The sequence below is a fragment of the Varroa jacobsoni genome, unplaced genomic scaffold (genome assembly GCF_002532875.2).
Source record: "Varroa jacobsoni isolate VJ856 unplaced genomic scaffold, vjacob_1.0 scaffold_450, whole genome shotgun sequence".
Lineage (NCBI taxonomy): Eukaryota > Metazoa > Arthropoda > Arachnida > Mesostigmata > Varroidae > Varroa > Varroa jacobsoni.
Genome location: NW_019213352.1, coordinates 81,357 through 103,462, shown reverse-complemented (window position 1 = coordinate 103,462; position 22,106 = coordinate 81,357). Strand labels below are relative to the sequence as shown.

Here is a 22,106-nt window from a genome sequence, read left to right as displayed (position 1 = left end):
CGATGTATATTTTATTTGCTTAAAGTATATATATATATATATATATATATATATATATATATATATATTATAGCTAAGTATTTAGTGACAAGTCCTCGGACAATTCCCGTCTACGCTTCACCCTATAGCATCTGCTCTTGTGTTCATTATTGCGGCTTTGGCTTTTTGTACTTACATTATTTGGTAACCACACCTTCAGCATATAGCCTGGGTTAAGCATTGATTGATTAGGAAGGAACAGAAAGCGCAAAGGGGCATTCTTCCGAATCAGCAACAATTTTTGGCGATCTAACGATATGTAGCTAACATTTTGTTTCCCTGCAGTGGCGCAATCCGGCTGAGAATAGTCCCGTCTAATTTTTAAACAGTATTTGAAAAAGACTGAAATGTGTGTATGTAAGACGTTCTTTGACAAGGTTCTTGCATCCAAAGCTTGTTTTCGATATGTTGTTAATTTTTTTTAAAGTGCGATCCAAGATACAGCTACTGACGTTCTTGTTTTTCGATCGAATTGAGACGAAATGCTTTACACATTATAACGTTGACCGTTTACTACCTAACATCTGTTAGTATTTCTACTCATTGTTTAACAAACATGAAATGTGATGTTATGCATCTCGGTGCAGATGACTTAACGTTTAAAGTACTGCCTTTGCCAAGTCCGCGCGACATTTTTTGTTTCTTTCTAGGAGCCAGCCATCTCAAGCAGTGTTTAACGGCGTAAGTACCGAACGTAAAATTTGAACCTTTACTCAGTGGTTACCTTCAATACTTATTGCCCGCACTAAGGTGACAACGAAGGACTTGAAGACAAATATAGAGGGAACTCGATATTAATCACATTGACTAAATGCAAGTATTTCAATTTAAATTGTTTGATCGATCCCTTACCCGTCTCCATTCCTGTATTTAGACCACGTTTTTTTTTAAGATAATATAATAGATGTATAATAGTTTTGACTTCGAAGGCCAGTCAAACTTTTGTGACATATAAAGGCGCAAAATACTTCGAATAAGAATACGAAGAGTATTTCATAAAAATGAAACGCTCTTCGAGAAACGTCGATGCTCACACCATACTTGGCTATTTTCTTGAAAAAGAGCAACGAGCTAAAATATTTCCTTATGTAAATCACACTGCGATTAAAAAATAAAATGAAAACATCAGAAAACGCTTTTAAATAACGAAAAGAAATAATTTCTCCGTGCTATGATATCTCTTTCCTAAGTTATAGTATAAGGTTACGAAATGGTGAAATCTATTTTAAAGATTTGGTAATATAACACAGTCAGTGGTATCCACACATTTTCAACATCAACAAATTTACTTTCTCTATTAGGCTAATATTTCCAGTCAAGCTGTGTAAAAACGAATTTTCGTACAAGGCACCAGGTAGTCAAAACTTTACAACAGCCTTTTACTGCTAATGAAGAGATTCAGGTAAAGCCAGTCTAGAAAGGACAGTGATATCTTACAAACAATTACAACTCGAAATGAAAACATCGAAAATATACAGTATAGTACAACATTCCACCTTTAAGCTACCCGGAATATCTACGTGTCAACGAACATTTTAGCCACCAACTATGAGAAATTTACGAATTTCTGAAGAACGTTCTTCGAATAAGATGAGGGAATGATTGATTATTGGATGATAGTGAGTAATATTCAAATTAGCAACTTTCGTTCAGCAAATGACAGCTCTACTAAAGCTTTTGGATCTACTACAAGTATTATTATTATTAAGGGATGTTGCGTTAGTTTAATATGGCAAGCATTCCACGAGAACGCCGGCCTTTAACTAGTGGTTATTTAGGAGTCATTTTACTTGCCTCTTAGTCATTAACATAGATGTACACTTTAGCTTACCAAAATTCTTCTTTCAATATCGATGCTTACAGAGTACGATCAAATGAGGCATGCCAACGTAACAGTTATGAGAAACATCTTTGTCTTTTTTAAAGCAGTCTATTGTAAACTATAGATGAGGATGAACTTGAAGTGTTACCTTCCTCTTTATTTAATCGATCTTGCCATTTTGAAAGCGCATTTTTTGATATATTGCAATATTGCACGCATTAACATAGCCAGGCAAAATATTTTTAAAAAGTATGCGATGCATTAGAAAATTCTGTCTACCAAAGTTCAACTTCAGAATATTCCATTCCAGGCGCTGCGTTCACGGAATGATTGCCGGTCCAAGCGAAATGACCCCATGACCATCCATCTGTTCTCCGTTCAGCGCAGTGTCGTCTGCTACTCGCTCCATGACAGATTGTCGTTGACTCTACTTAATAGCCGTCAAAAGAAGTCAATTCGTCGATTCATTCGGCTATGTCCGAGAGCCGAAGTCTATAAGTGACGTTAATGGTTCGCTCTTTGGGCGTGGTATAGTCAGTTTATGATCTATTCTCACTTGATCGTGTCTAGCATTTCTGTCTGCTGAATCTATGTATGTTTTTCTTCTCGTATATGCGCGAGACAGACGGTTTCTGTTGAAAGGCGGTGTAGTTAACGCATGCGATCAGCGGCGGTGGCGGCGGCCAAAAGGCAAGATCGGCTAAGCTTATTCTCTGGTTTTTTAACCGAATAAGTTCCGTAGAATTTTCAACGATGATGATAACGGACGGCAATCACTTATGAGAGCTGTTCGTTTTCCGTCAACCCATTTCAGTTTCCGGTTGCTATTTATGCCAACTGAAGAAATTCGAAGCGATATCGAATGTTCTGCACGCTTATCAGTTTTTCTCACACTGTCGCCACCCTTGTGTGTTTATGTTTTGGTCGACGTTGACTAGCGACAACTATCATAGCGCACGAATAACGCGCGTTGTTGGCTGGTTATTATTTGAGGCCGAACAATTCGCACTGCATGCATTGTAAATACGGGTGTATGTCTCTGTGTAATAATAAATAACAAAACAGTGAAGCACGCGCAAAGCGTTGGAAAGTCTTGATAGCAGTGTAAGGGATTTGAGGATACAACATGGAAGGATCGGTATCTTCGCCCGTAAGAGCCGAAGTTGGCACGATGGCCATTGACGCCGCTATGGATTCACAGTCAGACTCGAAGCTTAAATATGTGATCATATTCGGGGCCCCCCTTATTGCAGGGGTTGCATTGTACTGGTACATGAGGCGACGCAAAGGCAATGCGCTAAGCAAAAACTCAGCCGGTTCTAGTGGTGTACAGAAAAGCGATACACGCGCGGTTAGCCAGAAAAAAGTCGACGAGCAAATGAAATCCCAGGTTAGTTTGCTATGTATTGCTAATCTAAGGTATGCCTGTTTATCAGTGATTTCCGTTCTATTGGAATAAGGTAAGACATAACTAGTTTATGTTCTATAAGCAGCGAGCGCAGACGATGTATTAAACATCCGAATGATAATAATCAGAGTCCATTTATTTATCTTCGTTATTAATTTATTGTATGTGTAGCTGCTATGTGTTTATCGTGTCGGTGTTACCGATGACAAAATGTTCTATCTCATAGTAATAATGTGACGATATCTGTCTTTTTTTACAACGTGACAAATTAGTAATAGACTATTGACAAATATTTGTGCATCCCGAGTAACGATAAATATAAGGTCGTAGTAACTGGGTCAAGCGCCGGGTACCTATCCCCGTCGACTCGTTATGTTAAATCTCAGTGACGATTGAATTCCAACAGTCTGGAGCTTAATGAGGGTCAAATATAGGTGGTACCATAAGAAGGTGACCGGAGTATACCCATGAACAAACATGGCAGCGGGACGTAATTTTGACAAAATTAATGTGATTAAATAAACCACTCCTTGCTAACTGAAGGTAGTGTATAGCTTTTTTTTCACTGGAACTAATAGAAGTGGGGAAAAAGAGATCAACAGACAAAGATTGTAGCAAATGACAAGAGCCTTGATTTTTTGCTTTTCATAAAAATTTCTGAGGTGCTACCATGTCAGATGTAGCCAATTACTCGCAGTTTTATTGTCTAATCAATGAAGCTGTGGGTTATTCAAATAAATAAATGTTATAAGTAATCCTTATTAGCCCAGTATTGTTATAATTAAAAACTATTGTACGGGATACAACGAATAATCAAGGACTAAGATTTGCTTTAGTTGAACCTGTTGTAATTCTAAACATCGTAAATCCCATTCAAATGTTGTCCACTATCGGTACCGTAAAACTGACGTTTTCTGCTTTAGGGATAGATTTCTTTTCAGTTCAGCCGTTATGGGCACTGCGTAACTATTTGACCAGACAATTTGGGTTTTTCTCCGGATTTTCTCTGCCCTCTGGATCTATATACCAAAATAGTCACAAAAATTTGCGTTGACAGTTAGGCTCTACGATTAATGCCTTAATTTTATGACCTGTACAGTCGCTTCAGTGTCGCGGGATATAATAGGAATTGACTTCTACTACCACTTTTTTGTTTTCTCTAGCCAATAATACTCTGATTAACGAGATGCCAACATAAGAGTTTACGGAAAAGATATAGTAAGCATTTCTTCTATTTAACATACGCATTCAAAACTTATATACTGCTGGTTTGAAAGGTTAATCTCTAAGTTCATTATGGCGTTAATAAAAAGACAACTTAGCAAGTCACATCCGATAGCGGATAAAAGCTACTTTAAAAAATTTAATCTTACGAAACGCATACTGGGCATTTCTGGACTGGATTTCTGAATTAAGGACTGACTATTTTGAGTGAAGGCTGAAAACACACACATTTATATGAATAGCTAATAATGAATAGGTTTTTTGAATAGAATTTAATGAATAGGTAATAACGCCTATTTATATTCTACTGATGGAATTAGTATTTATTTTACAGAAAGAAAGAGCTACAGGATACAAGGATAAAGGGAATCGATTCTTCCGCAATAACAGATTTAAGGCAGCTATTGAAAGTTACTCGGAAGGAATCAAGGTAACTTGTTTTGGCTTTTGTATTAATATATAAACTTGTTATAAACAAATCCGGCGAACTTCGAGACTAACTGTTAATCTACTTGAATTAAAATGATTATTTATGTGTTAGAAGAACTCTTCTTTATTTTTTAAACACTTTAGCTAATGCTCTAGTGGATTCGAGGCAATCATACACCTATCATTTCCGATATATAAATTTTCTGTCAATCGCTTAGTGAAAGAATAGATAGAGGTATATGCAATACCGATTGTTCTTTTTTACCGTGAAAAGCCCCGTTATCCTACTTAAAATTAATATTGGATAATCATTTAGTATGACGATGATGTTTGGCATTGTTATCAAGCAACCAGATTGGGTGCTTTCAATTGCCGTACCAACCGTCTGGGTCCCCTGAGAAACTCGAACTAGCGGACTGCGTTCATGGTTCCCTTTTGAACGAATATGCCGTAGTAGCAGATGACTGTGATTTCCATTGAAAGTACTACCGTCACCTTACATTTCCACTTACTGTGCTGTTGCTTAAGGCCTCCGTGCACGCTTCCACGGGTCTTCCGAATTTCCGCAGCGCTGTGGCCTTCAGGCAACAAAAACTAAAGTGTTGATTTTCAAGACTAAGAAATGTTTTTCCTTGTAAACATATTCCCCCTGGTTTTAATTCACAAGTGTGCTGTAGATTAAAATATTTACCAACTAAACTTCGTCTGTCAGTGACACGTAGTTTAAAAAATATTTAATTTTAAGGTCTGCCAGTTTGCTTTATAACAGCCTAATAGTACTTGGATAACACATCATATGAATCAGCTTCTGCGACATTGAATTATTATTCCATATTCATTATTCCACGACCAGATAAAGAAGCTTAAGATAGAAGAAAGGTTTTTCCTTCTATTTGAATGCCGTTTTTTTTATCGATTTATGATTAGATGGATTTAGTCATGGATTACTAAAGATCGATTCGACCGCAGATAAATGGCCTAAAATGCTGCCAGTCAATTTAATATTCAAAAGAAGGTTCTTCCCGATCTCGTCTCGTCGAATTTATAGCCGAAAAGTCATCGCTTACACAAGCAATCACCTAAATGTCAGATTTTTATTATTACGTTAGGGTTCATAGCTTATTATTTATTATTGGCTATTATTGTTTTTGGCTACTTTTTACAGGTATGCCCAGTGAATGAAACTGAGATGCTCTCAATATTTTACCAGAATAGAGCAGCCTCCTACGAGAAACTTCAGATGTTTGATAATGTCATCCAGGACTGCAATAAAGCAATTGAACTTAACAAAAGGTATGACTTATTTAGTGGTACTTTACATACATACTTTGTGCCGGAATTGGCTACGTACATACACGCTATAGCATAACAACATTGCTGAAAATGCTATATTAAAACGCTATTAGAGATTTTCTGTGAATATTCTGATTTATTTTACCGCAGATACTCCAAGGCATACCTTCGTCGTGCGAAAGCATGGGAACAGCGTGGAGAACTGCGAAAATGTTTGGAGGATGCAACATTCAGCTGTATGATAAATGACTTCAAGGATGAGCAGGCTTTACAGCTGGTTGACAAGGTACTTGTCACTAACATCAGATTTGATCAGAAACAGAAAATAAATCGAGGACTCATATGGACTCCAAGGTTTAGACAATTTATTTTTCCTAAGACAATTTATTCTCTTCCTAGAAATTATTTGCTTACTGAAGTTTAGTATTTAAGGTAGCGAAAACACAGAAATATATCTATGCGGTTCGGCGGAAGCTAATAAGTTTTTTGTGCGAGAGCAGATGTTAAAGTTGTTCGGAGCTCAGCAAGCTAAAGAAATATACCATCAGCGAAAACCTTCACTTCCGTCATCACCTTATATTCGGAACTTCCTTCGTTCGTTTTCTGAGGTAAAATGTCAGATCTATTGTTGAAGATGTAGGATCCAATTTTGGTTATGTACTTACTCACTCTAGTTTTTCTATTCTGTTTTTGTTGGCACTGACTTCCAAATATTATACAAAGGCAAACACTACTGTATAACACTTCTGCTTTACAAATGAGATGGTCTTTTAATCGATTAGCATTCTGATGGAGTAAACGCGAATTTCCCGGTTTCAGGCTAGATATTTGTGTTTCAATGTTTTTCAGGACCCCGTCATTTTAGACTTGAATGCTAAGCGCAATAACGTGCCACAGCAAAAGAGTCACATGCCGCCTAGTGGATACGATTTGGCCTTACAAGATCTTCAGGATGAAATCTGGGATGCGGTGAGTAATGTCGGATTTTCTTAAATCATGTCTTTACACTGAATAAAAGTTGCATTAGTGAATCACCTAAGCACCTTTTAATTTTCAAACCCAATGCGGATAAGGTAATCTGCTAGTGTAAATTTATTTCATGTGCGAGTTGTCCTATTGACACATCTTAGTTTTAACTGAGTCATAGTTAGATGCTTAATAAACATCCGTAAGTTGATTTATAAAAAAAATTAAAAGAGTAAAAATAAAATAATGTATCGGGAATGCTATGCAGGTTGAAGCCCATTGCAGCGAAGAGATTGAGAAAGATCAGAATAAGGAAAAAGTGGACAAAGCCCTGATTCTAAGAGCAGGTTTTAGCCTTATCACAGGAAAGGTAAGGAAAATCTAAGCCAAGGTCTGTGTTCAATACTAATAGATGGCACAAAGAAGGACATGGAGAAATAAAGCGGTATGGAAAATTTTAGCTTTGATTAAAATGACAACCATTTAACGGCCAACTCAACACGTTTAAACATGTTCTACAGCTTAGTTGGTCAGGGCAGCATAGTATATATTAATCCTGAACACGTTATATCCTAGGAGGACACAATTTCAGGAAACACAACCAATTGAGCAAGTAGATGATGCCAATATATCTATGTGTATACCCAGATAGCTCTTCTTTTGTTGAAGGTCACTGAAGCGATGAAGGATGTCGAGAACCTTCTAAGCCGAGAGAACGTTGACATCAAGGTAATTTATGAATTGAGGATCATTTAAAACTATCAACGTTGGTTTATAGTCATTATTAGTCGATGCATCGATGGTATATTTAATATCGAAGCTTCGCCTAGGTGGTCATTTACGTTATATGGTCACTATCTCCTTTATATATATATATTTTTTTTAATTCAAATGAACATTTGATAGCAGGTTATCTCCATTTACTATATATAATAGTACTAAGTTGAACTTGTTTGTCTACCTATGTAATGACGTTAGTTTTTAACCAACCTAATATAATGTAAACAGAACAACAAAATAATTGTATTAAGGACAGATCATATAAGTAAAGGAAAAATTCCATTTTGTTTTTATAAGAACGTGTATTTAAAATAGTTAAAAAAAAATTGAACCTGAAATAGAAGAAACTCCAGCCAAATGAAGACCAAAAATACCTAAATTAATTGCAGCTTCTCTATGGAACGTATATCTTAATAAACGACACCCACTTTCATTTTAACAAATGACGAAAAAAATCAATTATATCAGAAACAATAATTAGAAATTTACATTATTTAAAAGAGGAAATACCATTTCTGGGGAAGAAATTATCGATTAAAAATAGAAGGCTGTTCTAACTGAAGACTTGAGCCCTCTTTCTTATGTTTACGGATAAAAATAATGGAATTTTAAAGCTTTGGATCAAACAATGTGTATGTCTACATTAGGTTCGGGTCAATGGACTGATAAAGAAAGCTACGGTAGAACTTCACTTCGAGAAGACTGAAGAAGCCCTGGCTACATTTCAAAAAGCCGTCGACCTGGATCCTAACAATGCAGACATTTATTTGCATCGGTATGTGTTCTGTTAGTATGATAAAAACGTGGGGTGTCAAGGTCCCATTTCGATAATAAGCGTAACTTTTGTCAAATAGGTAAGCCCTGTAATTCCGGGACCATCCGTTAAAGTTATGCCTATATTTATACAGAGTATAGTATGTATTGACACTTTTGGGGTATCTACTACTAGATTTTATATTTTACGTAATTACCATGGTATAGGCGATATCTTCTAAGTTATCTAGTGGATGCAAGTAGGTCTGTCTCTGAATTCGGTTTGGCAGAGAAATAGAAAGTGGGCTTAATACCAAACTTATTTCCTGACTTGAAAAAATTGGGAAGAATCTTCTTATAACTGTTCCCAATTTTTTCCTTAACCGTATTAAGCTTACTCGAATAGGCCACACCTAATCGCTACAATCCCTTAATAAAATTTTGATGCGAGTTAGTAAGCACGGTTAAACATAGCACGCACAGTTCGTTCCGTAAGATTGACTTCCACCACTCGATACCAGTGACAATTAATTTTGTTTCCGGGCATCGTTGCTATTTATGGATGATAATTTCCAAAAACCTGCTTATCATTTCAGCGGTCAAGTCTACCTGCTCCTAGACCAACTTGATCAGACGGTGAAGAATTTCGCAACTGCGTCATTTTTGAAGCCTGATTTTGTGTCTCCCAACGTCCAGTTAGCCTACACAGAATATAGGTAATAGTAACTAGTCGGCATGAAAAAATTAACTGATTTTTTTTACCACCGTTTGATGCTGCTGCAGTCTAAGCGCTATTTCCCAAACTCTTTTAGTTTTCTTGCAAATGGATTATTTCGCCTGTAAGTCTCGATATTTTTTATGATGAATTTGGTTATAGATAGCGCGAAAACTAGGGCCAAATAAAGCCATAGAAATTCTAGTTATAAAAGCTCCATAGGGAAAGCATAAACTGTCACATAGTCGTAGCTAAATCGCTTCATTTGTGTAGGTGAGCTATCGAAGTTAATATTTATTTGTAATCGTGTGGATGCAAAGTTTTACCGTCGCTATTCTGCAAAGAGTGTATTATTTAATCGTGATCGTACGAATGCGAAGTTTTACTGTGAACATTCTGCAAACGGAGACGATCAAACGTCTACTTCAGAATATAAATATCTAAATCTTTCACAGAGCCGGAACACGATTCAACGACCGTGCACAGCAAAATGCTGGAAGGAAGAAATTCAACGAGTGCTTAAAGAAGTTCCCTAATGATTCTGAGGTGCTGTTCCTTTACGCTCAGGTTAGTTGGTGATCCCTCAATGTCGCCCCTGACTTAGCCAACCTTGATATGACTCAGCTACAAAATGTGCAGTGGAATCAGACAATACGCTATAGCGAATAATTTTTTGCTTCAACGTGGCCGCTCCAACACATCGAACAATGCATGTTGAGTTGCATTTTTAGATACTAGTTCACCGCCGGACCCGTAGTTTTACTAACAATAACTACGTATATTTTGCTTACTATACGCACTTTTTAGCTAATGATGGGTCTAGAAAAGTATGACTCCGCTGAGAAATACCTCAATGAACTCATTGAAATTCACCCTCAAGATTCTGCGGGATTCGTGCATCTCGGTATCATTGCCTTGCAGGTAATGCATCGCTCAATCATCTTTGCCGCTCAGCGACAGTTATTTATGAAATGAGACGTGAAGAACATAGTTTACTTAATTTTGCGACTTGAGATCTTGTTAAAAGAACTCAGCGCGCTTACTTTAACAGAATAACTGAACTGGCTTTTCCGCTATTCCAGTGTATTTCATTCAAAGGAAACTATTTTTAATAAATGACCATTTAAAGTTTTCGGTCGTATCTAATGCAACACAAATTAGTCATATCACATAAAATACTGTAGACTTAGATTGCGTGCTAACGTCATTTATTTAATTTACCAAGGCTCGAAAGGATATCCGTGGCGCTGTAGCCCTCATGAAGACGGCCATCGAAAATGATCCAAAGTGCCAACTCGCCTACGAAACCCTCGGCACCCTTTACATACAAACGTAAGCAGACTAACTGCCCAGAATTAACTGTTTATCTTAAATAGTTATAATGCTGAATGGATCCAGACAAGAGCATATCAAACGCAGGCTCAATCCCTTCAAAAATCATCACTTAATACTTAAAAATATAAGTAAACATTGCTCTAATCTACTGTTGCTCGATACGTATTGCAGCGGTCAGATGGTGGAGGGCATTGCACTTCTGGACAAAGGCATCGCCATGGCGCAGACAGAAGCCGAAATTGCCCATCTGATCGGCTTGAAAACAACTGCTGAAATTCAGATGTCAGCGAGTAAGAAATTTGGTACAGAAGTACCACTCTTTTCCGTACCACTGGCAGTGAATTAAAAGACCACGAAAGTCAAATACCATTTACGATATAGGAAAAAATCCAATGGGAACTACCCTGAGCGGTTTACACATGTTTCTGGTATCCAAAAGTCAGGCACCTCGTAGTCCGAACAATACAATTAGATGAAGCCGTGCATTTGGTCTTTGTGCGCTTAAAATCTATAACTGTATAGCACGCACATGTATGCTGACTATAGCATTGACACCTATACAAGAAACCAAATCGAGTCACTACTTAACTTTGGTTAGACTTAATTTGTTGTAATTTCATGTTATTAGCAATTTCAATTGTAGCTCCCCAAGGAATCCCATGAGAACAATGATGCTAAAGCCAAGTACATTTTGGGCTTAATTAAATCGTATGCACATACGGATAAGATCAAATATTAAATATAAATTAAAAAATAAAAGAAAAGGAACTGTTTGTCATGCTTACTACAGATTTCGGTCAGCTGTTCGCGTTTCTCAGGAAAATCCAATCAAAAAACCAAAAACTGCTTTGAGCGACTCTCTATAATTGTTGATTTTACTGTAAATTAGTCACTGAGAAGAATTTATTACGTGATTTTGCTTTCACAATAAAACTTCAATCAGATGAAATGTTTGCGGACTATCAAAAACTTGAAAGAACCGAAAGAAATCTTTGCTTTTCTTTAACGACAACAAGTGTCCAAATTGAAAAATATTGCTTGAAAAATTTATAAGTATTGTAAAATGTTGTTTTTGCATACGAATTGAAAAGTAGTTTTATACGTGCTGTGAAGATAAGCATACCTTTAACTCGTTCAAACCTGGTTACAATTTTACCTGTTTTGTACGCAAAAATACATCTAATACACTATACTCATATGCTCACCGTATGCACTAAACAAGTAACAGAAATCCCGAGCTCAGCCAATTAGTGATAACAATATATAAGTAACTGTGGGCTAATAAAAAGGTTTTATAGAGAAGCAAATTTCGCAGCTTCGGAAGATCTAGTTGTACGAAGATAGCCTTAGCCTTGTGAAACTTTTTTAAGTCATTTTATAGTGTGTAGCACGGATGAACTAGAAGGTTTTTTTAGAACGAGTGCTAGTAAATCAAGCTGCTTATAGACAGTCACTGTGCCGAAATACAGTTGAAAACTAGTTCCAGCAAGAAATAAAAAAAATAAAACTGGCAATACTAAACAGGTGTCAACTGCATATACATGAGAGGGACTTAGACACGAAACACATCCGCACCATGCACATAAAGCCTGGGGTATAATAGGGGAGATGTGCGCGTCAATGATATTCGAAAGAGTGAGAGAAAAAAGAAAGGGGCATGAATGCGAAAGGGGTACAGAATAATAGCACCACCGATTGAGCTAAAAGTAAACGTGAAAACGGAATAAAAAAGAGCTCGAGCAAATAACCAGGAAGATGTCGTCACGAATGTCGTTGAGTAATTGTAGTAATTATGAACGCCCTTTTAGGTTTGGCGTCTAATAAAAGTGAATTTTTGATGAAAAATCTGTTGGTAGATGTGTTATTAACTGTCATTATTAGTTGATTATATTAATACATTTCGCTTATAAAGATAGAGATACCGCACCGAAGATTGTCTTCATTGGCTTGGGTTTATATTCAGTACGTAGTTGATAATAATCATCTAACAGAATCTGCATGTCATATAAATCTAATGATTTCATTATAAAAAAAGCACGGCTAGAATTATCAGTTGATCTTCTTAAGTAATGCGCAACGTAGCTTTTCTGACGTTTAGAGGTGAGTAATAATTAACTGTAACTAACTATATACATACTGCCACAAGCATTATTCCCAACTGCGGAGTATCGGGATTAGTTATTCTTGAGTCATCATTGACATAAACAACAAGTTCTTCTACTACTGTTCTATATAAAATAACTGTGATCATACGAAATAGCATGGCATGATTAACGTTACAAGTACTCAGCGGTATCCTTAAAATTAGGCTTTCTGCTATAATATTTATGATCCTTAGACACTGTACAGACATGAAGCATGCAATAATAATGGATTGATATGGAATGTACGTTCAAACCTGCGCCGCTTTTATTTTGAATATTAATGAGGTGACAGTTTTTCCTTGTTTACCACCAAATGAGATTGCAGGTGTTGGAAGTTCCTCAACGAGTTCAAAGTCTGAAACGCAAGATGCAGATCCAACACCACATTTTATATAAACATGTAGATATTCCTTGACTTATGGGGGATCTCCCTATGTTTCAAGTTTTACATCCGGTGTTACCGTTGGCCACGAAACGAAGCCTCTCTATGCTCAGGTTCTTGTTGCTACCTTGCCACAAAAAGCTGTTCGTAAACGCGGCATGCGCAAAGAGTCACAGCAAACTAAATACCTAGTTTTGTGCTTGCTCGTCTGATTGATTGAAGACTTCTTCTAGTTGATATTCGCACCTGTTATTTTTAGATCAGTGATCATGATGTAATATGTATGCCATAGCGGGAGCGTGTTTTAATACGAAAGATAAAAAAAAGGGAGAAAGACTACATATCTTAGCATGATGACAGCACGGTATTTTGTGTCTATGTATAGACTTTTAGCGATGGCTGGGTTGTTACGTAGCAACATGAGTATAAACCTCAAGAATTCAATATACGAATGCAAAATAAGCTTTGATTTTGACGCCGCGTGATAATATTAGTTTCTTTGGCCGTCCAAACATTCTTGCTTACTGTGTAACAAACTATACGAGTAACCCATTTCGTTATAATCTTAATGAAACTTCCATCTCAACTGTGATTAAGATATTCAATTGTATTTCAGTTCGAACAGCTTACATCATGATAGTAGGGCGAGTCACCTCTTGCCAAAAAATTGATCTTATCATGAGCGCGTCATATTACATACGTTGATTTTATTATACATGTACAAACGCACCGTTTGTAAAGTGACTTAACAGTTCGTCACGAGTCCAATTACAAGACGTAATTAGGAATCTTCCACGTGCATTGTGTTCTTGATCTTCGCCATTGCATGAACCTAAATGAAAAAATTCATATTATTATTATTACTATACGCCAATCAACGTACTTTAGACCGTTCGTCATTATTGGGTCCAATTATGATTTATGTTTGATTATAATAGAACGCAACTGTTTGGTGTCAATTTAATATAAATTTATTGCGTCGGTTTCGAAAGATATTTTTTATTCGCTTGTGAAACGAACATATATAGCATTCATTTTATTAATATCACCTATATAAATTGCACATTTTCTTCTTAAAGAAAAGACTTTGAATTGATTATTAACCTGTGATGAGAGTCTTCACTGCTTGTATATAGGCATTCCGTTTGGCCTGATCCATATTTGGCATAAGACAAATGGAATCGTAGGTCCCCTTGTCCACAACGACTGCGTGCGCTATCGTGCCAACATTTTCTAAGATAGTAAGCGGACTCGAAAGAAGATCACAAACCTGAAATATAATCACGATAGAGTATTATGCATAATTTTCTCTCTTTAGAGTCGGATAATGAATAACAATATTCAACTAACTCACCTTATGGCTTATGGAGCCCTGAACGTTCTTAGAAACAGCAAGGCTTTTTGCTAAAGTAAGTGCTTCCTCCACGTAGTCCAAACCTAATAAACAACTGAAATTGTGATCCGCAGCCTGTGTTTTCATACTCAACGGACCATTTCATGAACAAAGCAAACAAGAGTCATGTTAGAAAGTGTAGGCTGAAAATTTCCAGAGTCGACAGACCAAGTAGGGCTTCCTGATTTATTTGTGGAGAAACAGGTCTATAATAAAAAACAACTGAGTGCACATAACGTTCATGATAAAATAGTGAAATCCGGGCCCTCAGAAGTCCGCCCATTAACCAATCTACGATTGAAACCTATAGTCAGGAAGAGTTACAATGGCAATGTTAAATTAATTATGAACAGTTTCACGTAAAGTGGCGCTGCCGCTCAAGACTTGTAGTTGAACTGAAAAATAAACATGAAACTGTCAATATTTTATACAGAGATCTACAAAGAGTTGAAATAATAATAATACAATTGAGGAAAGCTAGTCCTACCAGACGGACGAGTAGATGACCGTTGCCACATCCGATGTCGACTATAGAGTCTGACACAGCGAAATTTTTAGCAACCCATTTCACTATGCGACACTCGTTCTGCTCACCAAACCTTAGAAAAAGTACACAAGCAGTAAGGATGCAAGCATTATCTAATACTACGGATAAAGGGCAGATTAAAACAGAAATACAAAAAGTCTGAAAAAAAAGAAAACAAATCATGTTTGTTCCTGATGGAATTCAAAGTGTGCCTACAGAGAAACCATTCTTACCATATTTCCCCTTCATCGCCAAATTCTTCGAAGTTTTTTAATTCTTTTGCATAGGCCGATGCCCAACTAGAAACAAAACAATAGCAGGTTATTTTAATTCCAAATTTACAAAAATAAAACTATGGTGAACTAGAAGCTTGATCGTGCGAAGCTGATCGTACGAATTATTATAATGACGCGTATTTAGGGTTTCTTCCTAGTTGACACACCAATGTTGAATTACGTAATATCGAACCAGTTTATTTTTATCATTGTCATGAAATAGATTTTAAACGATTGAAAATGCCAACTTGTTACTTACTATTCTTTAGTTCCGAGGTCACATGAATTAAGTTCTTCTGTGGACATCTTGTGTCGAAACAGAATTACTACAAAACATATACACAAGACGAAATAATTTGATACTTTATCAATTTGTTTGGCTTCTGTGTATAGTATTTAAACCGCAAAGCAAGGTTTTTAATTAACAGATTAAGTGCCGATTACAGCCGCCCGCGTGCTTTGTTCATACATTCGAACGTTGCAGTGAGCGCTTTTCTGTCGTCTGCTAGGCTCAGCCTTTACTCGCGCTGTGGATCGCGCTTATGATTTTGTGGTACTCGATTGGCTACCAAGCCAAGCAACTTGACACAGAACGTAACATTATATGGCCTATCAAATTGTAAATACTTCGAAATACTGAAGTATGGTCTTCGCAATTTCGGTATTTTTATTATAGCTAATGATCTAAGTATTTTCATAAATTAATTATTAATTAGTACGTCATTAAACAATTTAAATACCATCTGCAGTGCATGATTAAAATATGTACGCATTATTTTAGCGTACTAATCCAACCTCATACATACGTACTGTTAATTTACTTATGAGCGACATTAAATACCGAAGCGGCAGAATCCAAGAAGAAAAGACGCTGGAAGTTAGTACTCGCCGTCATAGCACGAACCACACCCCACTGGTAACCAAACAACTTACGGACATATATTGTTACAAATATAGAGAAGGTCATCTGCGATTAACACGTACAGAAAATAAAATGACTAAACCAGATAGATCTTTCAAGAGGTAGTGTAGTATTACTATCGTGGATACGAACAGAAAAGGCAAGTGAAGCTGTCAAGACATTCTCAAGGATGATCAATTAAGACAAATTGGGGGCTTATTATAAGGGAACATCTTGAAAAGAGATAGCCACTGTCCGATGGTGTGGACTGAGCTGGACAGACTGCGTCTTGCTGTTTTTATAGTGACAGGGTCATCCCGTTGATGTTTCAGCTGATATATACGTATACACAAGAAACCGTTCTGTCTTGCGTATTTAGTTACTGATAGCGACAACCAAATGATCCGTTAATGTCAGTAGTTTTTCTTAACCCTCGATCGTTCAAGAAGTGTTTTTTTCTTTTAGGTAGAGAAATCGTAGACGGCATATTTCATAAATATATAATTTGTATTTTAGTGTCTACAAGTATTTTAGCGGAAAGCTGGTGTAGTGCAAAGCGTAATTTTTGTCCCTATTCTTTAACGGCAGCCCAAGTTGATACACCAAACGGCTCCGTGAACCTGTGTGCGTTACCACATGTAGGAATTTAAAATTTTTTTTCCTTGCAGAACGGAGGAGTGATAAACTTCGGCGCCAAGCGTCGTTTGTCATGGTTTTGATATCAGATATCGATACTTAGTTGGCATTATATACCAAAAACACATAGGACCGATGCCGTGACAATGTTGGAACTTTAAGAACGTAGTCTGTTACATATGCTTATCGTTCCTAACAACACTAACAAACTTCAAAGCGTGCTTGACACCGATGACATCATTTTCACTGAAATACCTATCTTCAACAACACACCGACTTACATCGTATTGTCATGCACGCAATCGTTTATGGCTGACAATTAGACCTTTAATAGACGTCGTAAGTCAAAAATCGTAGATGCATTTTTCTCCAAAACGACCCGCAACATATAAAGTTTCCTTACTTGGCGTCGTCAAAAAACACGTGCGAGAATCATAACTACGACACATCGGTTTGCTGGATCGGCGGCAAAACCGGAGTTTTTTTTGTAAATAATAAGTCGCTCTACACAGCCCGTTTCTATTGTTCAATGTAACGCTTAGATTGATATTACTTATAACTTATCCCGTACCTATATCCTCCGAGATCGCAGTCAAGTTGCTCTATGCGAAACGGATTCCAGCGTTGTGTTCGTAATTTGGGCTGAATCTTCATAACCTTCAGAACACTGCTCCTAAGTAAGTACGTACCTAAGCATAGGCATACGTTTCAAATTCCTGTATGTACGGATCGCTGGCACTATCAGCCACATGCTAGCTGCTAAATGCCAGATTACTTTGAAAAACTGACCTGTGGCGTCGGTAACATTTCCTCATGCCCTTCACGTAAACTGGCTGCTGGCCCAGCATAATTCTATCTGGCAACTTCATTAGTTTTCGATTTTATAAAAGGATCGTGTAGGTCTAGGTAAAGCCATCGTAGGCGCTCCTTGCACCCTGAAGAATTAATAAGAAAATGGGGCTACTACATCTATCATCATCATCGCAAGGTTTCATCGCATACGTTGCCGAAAAGCTGTTTACTTTGCTAATCGCTTTTGTAGGGCTGCGACTCTGTACATCGCAGACGTTGAGTTATCTTGTTATAGAGGTCATAGAGACAAAGGAGAAAATAAACACGCAGCTTGCGAAGACGGAGTGCAACAAGAAACCAAAACGATCGTAAATTGTAATCCACACAGTTCATCACTGAACGCTGTACGCAGTACCAGGGTTTTGAGGCGTATGCAGACGCCGGAATAATTAAAGCGATAAAATCATAAGCGCTCAAAGAAAGGTCACCAAAAAGCAAAGATGACGGATCAATAGGTTTAGAATATATAGTTGCGAGAACAATTGAAAAACCATTTGGGAAATGTCATGTAGGCGGAGTACGCAAAGAACAAAAAAAAAACGCTAACGTTTGCTAACGACTATTTGCACGAATAAATGCTTGAAAAGACGAGATTATATTTTTAGCGGATTTGACAAGGTGAAAAGGAAAGAAATGTTTAAGCCGAGTGAAGTGCCGAAAAACAAAAGAGTTTGAGGTAGGTTGGGGCGAATGTACCACGAACTGGCTGTTGAGAGTAAGGTCATAAAATAGGAAATGAAAAAGGTAGCCTATAAACATTGTATAGGTCTGAGATATATAACAGTATGGAAAAGACAAGAAATCACAGGTACATAGCAAAAAATCTGATCCTTGTATTTATGTGTGTTTCATATTAGTTATAATTGCGTTAATTTACAGTTTCAAAGCGCAGAAAGGTCTAGGTAGCTAGTGTACGGTGTAGATATTGAGATTGCTGCTTTATAAGCTGGCTTCAAAAAGGAAACCCACAATTAGCTTGGAGGCATTTTTCCTGTGTTCAAAAAGCCAGCATCCCAGCTACGCCGAATCAATTTATCTGTTGGCAAAAAGTCATTCTCGTAGTTAAAAACCGGTATTTGTTATTATTTGTTATGAGACGTTGTAGTATCTTACTTTCGAAGATAGCAAGTCACATTTGTGCATTATTATAATGGAATAATAAATATTAAATTTATTGTGATAGCTCAGTCCAGGCTCAGCATCAATGACTGTCAAGTACCCATAATGATAGCACTGTAAAGCTGATGTTAGTTTCATTTGTCCAGCTCAATTTTACTTGGAAAAGCCGAATATAATTTTTCACAGGCTAGCTAGAAATAGAATATTGGCTTCAGAGATACAATATTCTTTTTGGATTGGAGTTATACTAAAGTCATTCCATAGAGTATCACTCCATATAAGAGAAATTTTTACTCTATTTGAAGTTCTCTGACAATTTAAATTTTTTAGAATTTTTTTCGCTCCTTAAGTTGCTGACCGGCTAGCAGATACGTACACCCAATATATGTGGTTGTGTAAATGGTAAGATTAGAGACACACCTTTTATGGAGATGAGGTTGGGATTACCTATATAATTATGATTAGCGCGCAAACACGGTAAGCCGAGGCTCAGGTGATTAGCCTGCTGGCATTGTCCGAAACATCGGGGCTTAACTTACCCATTTTAAACGTATCGTACTGAGATCTGCGACAACTTAAAAGGTAAATATTATTGTTCTTTTTGCTTTTCATTTCATTTTCAACAGAAATGTTGCTGTAAATCTCACTGAGTCGCTGCAGCAAATGGGCTGGCAGATTAAAAATTCTAAGCCATCAAAATGGGGCTAACTGGTTTATGGCCAATTAGGTGACATACCTATTTAGAAACAAAAGCAGTCATGCAATGAGTTCCAACAACACGATGTGCCGTTTTACTAAAACTAGCAAATATGTTCTAAATAAATGCTTGTTTTAGGTGAAATTATTCGCATCCCCTTAAGCGCTTTTGTTGGGTGCTCTGTTTTGTTTAGAGATTGTACGAAATTTTATCCTAATTTTAACTTTTTATTTATATTTTTGCGTTTAAACTGAAATATCTTAAAGCTATGATGGTTGCAACGAGCATCCCATATAGTCATTTTCATGCTGTTCAAAAACCAGATATTGACAAATACTGTATCTCTCTCGCACTCCTGCTGCATATGATATATGGAACATGTGGTTAGGTTATATAATACATACAGCAACATTTATGGTGTATATAATTTTTCATCATATATACATATATAATTATAGATCACAGCATAAGCTATGGAAAACTGTATATGTATATGTATATACATATATACTTTTATATATAATATTTCTTTTCCGATTTGTGTCGACACTTGCTTGAAGGCGGGACAATATTCATAGTCGCTTACGAATATATGATTGATGGTGAGGTGAAGGCCTTTTTCGTGGATGACGACAGTTTTGATAGAGTCAGCCATTTCCTAATTTTCGTTAATCAGCATCAGCTTCTGAATTTTTCTTATTCGTTTTTAAACGTATCTTCTTTTATACAATATATATATCTAACTACAGTAAGATGAATCCGTCACATGTAATGAAACATTGTTAGATTTATCAAACAGACGCTCGCATAGAATTACAGTATGTGACAGAACTTTCTCAAGACTTTTTCTTATAACCAATATTTTACAATGTATGTCTTGTGTGTGTGTGTGTGTGTTTGTTGCGTACAAGTGTCACAGACGAGCTGCTAGTAGCCAGATTAATCTTTCATCAATCGCATGAAATTTACCTTAATTTATAAAAATATTAAACTGATTGCAGAATTCCGTATGTAATTACCGTTAATGCTTTTCTACAAGTTACTTTTTATGGTTTGAAGTAAAAGCATAATTTTTTTTTCTCCAATCAGGGCAAACTCACTTTAGCGATTCTCAGATTTCTATAAATAATTTATTGAAGCACGTCAGAAACAGGAACAACCCTATTATTTGTCAAGGAACCATAGTAATTGCAGCTAGTGGTATTAGTTAGGATATCGCTAACTTGTTTATTTTTATAGATCATCTCCTTTAAATATATAACTTTAACGTAGCGTTATATCTATTATAAGATTTAGATCAAGCGTTAATTAGTTACCACTTTATCGTTTGATTTAGGTTCCACAGGCACGCTCCTATGCGAGCTGCACTGGACAATAAAATTGATATACTTTTATTTCACACATGTACTCACGGCCCACAATTGCGCATAAACTATTCGTGATAGATATATATATTTTTGTTAATATCAATTGTTAATATTAAATTAAACAGTTATGTTTACTCAACTTTATCATAATAAGACCAGTATAACGCTAGGCTTCTTTGTAGTAGTAACTTTGAAATAGTAACTCTTAACATTTAACCTAAATTGCGATAAGTAAGTTGAATAAGTATTTGTTTAATTAACATTTCCTTTACATGACGTAACTTTTTGCTAAGAAAAAACGTACAATGCTTTCAGATTGCTTTCTAAAGCAAGCATCAACATTGTTCATCGTTTGTGTTTTGGATTAAAAAAGATATTTTCTTAAATCCTTTGTCAGTAAAAAGTATTTAGTCAACATCAACTTGTTTCGCTGATTTTACTGTTAGCAAATCTTCAAAATTTTCCAATTTAAGTCTATGATCGCTTAATCTGAGTTATTGTGTTATCACAATATCGACTGATTAATCGCACCCGGTCAAACTGACAGATATGGATCGTTATTATTCCAATTTTAAGGGTAAATCTGATTGTTATGTAAAAGCTTTGAGTTACTAATCGTTTTCACATGTCACCTTTACTCTTTAAATCAAACACTCAGTTGGTAGTCCTTAACTCCTAAGTTGTAGGAGTTACTATTAGAGCTTATCCTCATTTTGCAGTTTTCATTGCGATGAAAGATCCTTACTGCTTTAAACTACAGCACTCAATACCGATGATCACGATGCATGAATTGTGCGGCCTTTTTGAAGCTTGAGTTGCCCGGATGAATTGAAAAGGTTTTTGCCAAGCATAAGCAAGTTATACCTCAAAATGATGACAAACAGGAAGACCAAGTTCTTTATCAAAACTGATTTCTTTATAGTAAGTAAGAGGGATCTTACTGTTAGGGCGTTTCATTATATTGTTTTCTCCATTTATAACCATATAGGGATATGAAGAGTGCTTACTTTCCGCCGTAAGATACACGCTTAAAGATAGGAGCGAGCGCGA

At 36.5% G+C, this 22,106-nt stretch overlaps 2 protein-coding genes across 7 annotated transcripts; one reads left to right on the top strand and one right to left on the bottom strand.

Moving 5' to 3' along the window:
• Positions 1-586: 586 nt before the first annotated feature.
• Positions 587-12,690, top strand: Tom70 (translocase of outer membrane 70). 5 transcript variants are annotated; one of them, XM_022833389.2, is made up of 16 exons: positions 587-720; positions 2,172-2,389; positions 3,115-3,251; positions 4,828-4,923; positions 6,088-6,215; positions 6,366-6,501; positions 6,716-6,823; positions 7,065-7,184; positions 7,450-7,551; positions 7,851-7,910; positions 8,609-8,736; positions 9,311-9,430; positions 9,885-9,996; positions 10,237-10,350; positions 10,655-10,761; positions 10,936-12,690. In XM_022833389.2, the coding sequence occupies exons 3-16, from the start codon at positions 3,135-3,137 to the stop codon at positions 11,108-11,110; spliced, it is 1,623 nt and encodes a 540-aa protein (XP_022689124.1). In that variant the 5' UTR covers positions 587-720; positions 2,172-2,389; positions 3,115-3,134; the 3' UTR covers positions 11,111-12,690. The 5 variants fall into 5 exon arrangements, with proteins under 5 accessions (XP_022689124.1, XP_086824508.1, XP_022689123.1 ...); XM_086968382.1 differs by having other exon boundaries at positions 587-852; XM_022833388.1 differs by lacking the exon at positions 587-720 and having other exon boundaries at positions 1,996-2,371.
• A 454-nt stretch (positions 12,691-13,144) lies between these two features.
• Positions 13,145-16,504, bottom strand: LOC111260539 (EEF1A lysine methyltransferase 2). 2 transcript variants are annotated; one of them, XM_022833390.2, is made up of 8 exons: positions 16,295-16,504; positions 15,744-15,810; positions 15,443-15,508; positions 15,171-15,282; positions 14,645-14,758; positions 14,395-14,560; positions 14,021-14,122; positions 13,145-13,263 (listed from the first exon to the last, which is right to left on the bottom strand). In XM_022833390.2, exons 2-8 carry the CDS (start codon positions 15,788-15,790, stop codon positions 13,157-13,159), a joined length of 714 nt encoding a protein of 237 aa, XP_022689125.1. In that variant the 5' UTR covers positions 15,791-15,810; positions 16,295-16,504; the 3' UTR covers positions 13,145-13,156. The 2 variants fall into 2 exon arrangements, with proteins under 2 accessions (XP_022689125.1, XP_022689126.1); XM_022833391.2 differs by having other exon boundaries at positions 16,326-16,504.
• Positions 16,505-22,106: the final 5,602 nt, after the last annotated feature.